Source organism: Trifolium pratense, linkage group LG5, assembly GCF_020283565.1.
Source record: "Trifolium pratense cultivar HEN17-A07 linkage group LG5, ARS_RC_1.1, whole genome shotgun sequence".
NCBI classification, from domain to species: domain Eukaryota; kingdom Viridiplantae; phylum Streptophyta; class Magnoliopsida; order Fabales; family Fabaceae; genus Trifolium; species Trifolium pratense.
In genome coordinates, this window is record NC_060063.1 from 16,124,097 (window position 1) to 16,128,231 (window position 4,135).

At 31.4% G+C, this 4,135-nt stretch overlaps 1 protein-coding gene across 1 annotated transcript; it reads right to left on the reverse strand.

Moving 5' to 3' along the window:
- Positions 1-206: 206 nt before the first annotated feature.
- LOC123886114 (guanine nucleotide-binding protein subunit gamma 3-like) lies at positions 207-2,966 on the reverse strand. Its single transcript, XM_045935454.1, has 5 exons — positions 2,779-2,966; positions 980-1,032; positions 804-848; positions 686-730; positions 207-504 (listed from the first exon to the last, which is right to left on the reverse strand). Exons 1-5 carry the CDS (start codon positions 2,929-2,931, stop codon positions 207-209), a joined length of 594 nt encoding a protein of 197 aa, XP_045791410.1. The 5' UTR covers positions 2,932-2,966.
- Positions 2,967-4,135: the final 1,169 nt, after the last annotated feature.

Below are 4,135 nucleotides of genomic sequence, written 5' to 3' on the forward strand. Positions count from 1 at the left end.
TCCTTTATATTAGACACATCGGTACTAAGGACACTTGTGTATTATTGGGCCTAACTAATTATGCATTTATTCCCAACTCTGAAATGTAAATTCCAAATTAAATATAAAATAAAATGAACTTACAAGGATCAAAACATCCATACATTGAACTCATTTTTATAATAAAAAATAAATAACAAAATTAATACTAAAAGAAATTTAAAATCTTAACATTTTGTACAACATCCACCGGGGAGAACCTTTAGAAAACATGGACAAATGCAAGAGCATTTGCAATCATAGCTTTTGCAGCCTGGGAGAATACAACAACAGGTTTTGCAACCACAACACTCTTTACAACATAGTGATTTTTTATCATGGCAACAACACCAATTTTTTAAGGAGCAATTGATAGATGGAAGACAAGTACTACATTTGCAATGGCTTGGTTTGCAGTGGCAACAAGCGGAGAAGCAATCGCAACACCAACAGCAGTTCCAAGATAAGTTCAAACACCGCATCCGACTGCACAAAAAAAGTCACATTTGTTTTAGATTGTTGATACTGTTAGGTATGTTTGAATTGGTGGTATAGAGAGAAATAAAGTGGAATGAGGTAACATTCATATTTTTACAATCTAAATCGCATTAAATGTCACGAAAATGTACCATAGCCTCTTATAAAAAAAAAAAAAAAAAAATCGTACCATAGCCACTTCCACAAGCGACACGACCTTCGGTTCTTCTTGCTTCTGCTTGAAAGAGAAAAGGCATAAGAATCACAATTTCTATAAAATAAAGTTCTACTAGATCATAAATTCTTACGTTGGTAACAGAGGATCTGAATTCGCCATCACAAAATCAGCTATCCTGTAAATTTGGTACATTAAATTAAATCAACAAAGTAGAAATATTAAGAGCAATACTTAAAATATTTTGATGAATTTCTCTAGTTTCATCATAATCTAAAATGACACAAGTAATTCCTTTAATAGACATACTCTATGCAGCATTTTGAAGCTGGCTGAAAACCTTCAGAAGATTTTAACTCTTCCTGCCAATGAAAAGTTACATGTCAATTTTGTTTTACAACAGAACAATAACAAAGAGAAGCCATTAAACTAGGTCGAATACTCGAATCGTATTTAACTACGTAGAACATTAGTATCAACACTTTAGATTCAAGATGTGTCCGACTGACACTGACATCACACCGACACAAATGTGACTTCATTCGATCAATACTGTTTTTTTTCCCTTCAATTATTACTATTATATATATATATATACTCCTTCCGATCACTATTATAAATAAAAAATCACTTTTTAGATTCATTGAAAAAATAATATATTTGGTAAATAATATAGATCAAATACATTATATATGTGTCGGTGTCGATATTGTTTGGGTGTTTGTGTCTCTGTTTCATAAGTCATTCCTTGAGCCCAATTATTTGTAAAACCTTCTTTACTTAAATAAGTAGAATTCCTAAAAAAGGTAATAATTCCAAGTTGATTTCAACTTTTTGCCCTGCATATAACTAAAGTAGCACTTCTTGCCCTGCATATATACATATAACCACTTGAAAAATTTATCTAAAGTAGCTTTAGCTTGATATAACTAATTTTTTTGCCATTGCATAACCATATAAGATTTTCAACCAACAAAAGTGATTCCATAAATTAGCATTCAAGATACACAATTTGAAGATTCCTATAATTTTAAACTTTTACTACTCTGTCTCTGTTCTTCAATGCTTAATAAATGCTAGCAGCTGGCAAACTCCTAAAATTGACAACTATATTTGTGAAAATCATTCAATATTGATATGGAACCTGTTCAAAACAATCCTCAAAAGCCAAAATATCACTGGAAAAAGTAATCAATTAGTAAAAATTATAGAAATTTGATATCTTGAAAATATTCATCGAGACAAATCAAACAATTTAAATATATATACTTTTAGAAAAATACGGGCAAAACAAGATATATAAATAGTGCATTTAGTCAAAACAGCTCTTATAAAATGGGACGGAGGGAGTAAATCATACATAAAGTGTCAAAAGCATACAAAAAATTGAAAAACAGTCATATTTCCTGCAATTTTGAAAATCAAAAAAGAAATACTCATAAATATTTTTTTAGTAAAAAAAATAAAAGATACTCATGAATCCAATTTTCACTAATCTACATTATACTAATAAAAAAAAAAAATTTCTAGTGTTCACAAATTTGATTAATATGAGCTTCACTAGAAACACAGATTTCGGAAGAACCAGGATTCGATTCTTGGGTAAAATAATTTATTGGTCAGACTTTACTTACCTCCCGACCGAACTTTGGACTATTATAGGGGTCCTTTCCCCAATAAACCAGAAGGTTATAAACCAATTATTTTTTAATTAATATGAAGAGAAAAAAATTTAATAATCACTCGTCTCATCACACTGAAAATTTGGTGGTCACAAAATTTGTTGTCACAATCACCAACTAAACAATTTACTATCAATTTCTATAATGATAGTGACACTTCATAAATTTCAATAAATATTATAAAAAAAATTATATACCATCAATCAATCATAATCATAAGACTAGTATAACTTAAGTATTTGACTTTAGTCATACAAAAAGTGTAATCAATTATTGATTGACAATGTGAAATGTTTTGCAGCTTAACAAAATTAATCACAATATTTAGTATAATATGAAATATTAAGGCTTTAAATTTCATTTTAGTTACTCAAATCAATGAAATTGCATGTAACATTATGAGCAAAATTAAGCTAAAAAACAAACCTCAAGAAAACTTATCTCTCTTTCAAGCATTTGAATTCTTGCCATTTCGCGGCGCTTTCCATACAAATCAGGGTACTCTGGTGGAGCTTTAGGAGAAGGAAGTGAAAGAGAAAGAGAATTAGAAGAAGGTTCTCTTGTTGGATTAGTAACCATTTTGATGATGATGAATTCTATTCAAATATTGAACTTTGCAAATGAAAAAAGAAAGAAACAAGAACAAGAAATCGTAGCAGAAGGAGTGTAAGAATGTAATGGTGAGGGACAAAGGAGAAGAGGCACATTAGTTTAGGTGTATGAATGCAACATATGAAATGAAATGACTGTGGCAGAGACAGTAAATAGTGTTTCTGACAAGGGATATTTAATTAAGACTCAGAAGGAAAACTATCAATTTAAAAATAGTAAAATGAAGACCCGAGAACAAAAAAATGAAGAAAATGAATGGGAATTGAATTTCGTGCAGTTATCACTAGTAGAAAAATGACTTTTGGTTTGGAGATACCACTACCGGTATGTGAATACCAGTAGTGAAATACATTTGACCAAAGGATTCCACTACTGATATTTTGAAAACGGTAGTGGAAAGTTCAGAGACAAGGGATTTCACTACAGGCTTTGCTAAATCCGTAGTGGAAAGTAGACACGGTGGCAATGTCGTAATTACGTGCAAAATTGTTTTAATTATCTTCCACTACCGATCTAGGATTCACCGGTAGTGGAATCCTAATAGTGTTATTAGTTTTTTCATATTCCCACTTTCCACTACCGATCTAGCTTATCACCGGTAGTGGAATCCTAATAGTGTTAATTATATTTTTCATTCTTCCCAATTTCCCTCATTCTGCAAACGCGAAGAAGAACACACTCTCCAATCCAATCGTCCCAATTCTAGTTCTCCCTAATTTGTTCCTCAAATCGTCCCAATTTCTTCAAATCAAACACTCTCCAATCGTTCTCCAATCATTCTCCAATCTCTCCAATCTCCAATCGTCCCAATTTCATTCGCGGTTTCATTCTCCAAACCCTAGACGGAACGACGAACCTGCAAACGCTTAATCGCCTCCAAATCTCTTCGTTTTCATTCGGTAAAGGTATGAATAAATCAAACTTCCCCCAAATTTCATTCGTTTTCGTTTTCATTCGTTTTCTGTTTATGGTTGATCTTGTTTTCATTCGTATTCGTTTTCATTCGTATTCGTTTTCATTCTTTTTCTGTTTATGGTTATTTGCTGGTAAGAAAAACACGCATTTTTCTCATTCAGTACATTTTGGTAGCATTGAATGAAGATTGGATATTCTAAGTTCACGTTTTAAATTGTGAAGGTTTTAAATTGGATATTCGTTTTCATGTGTTTTG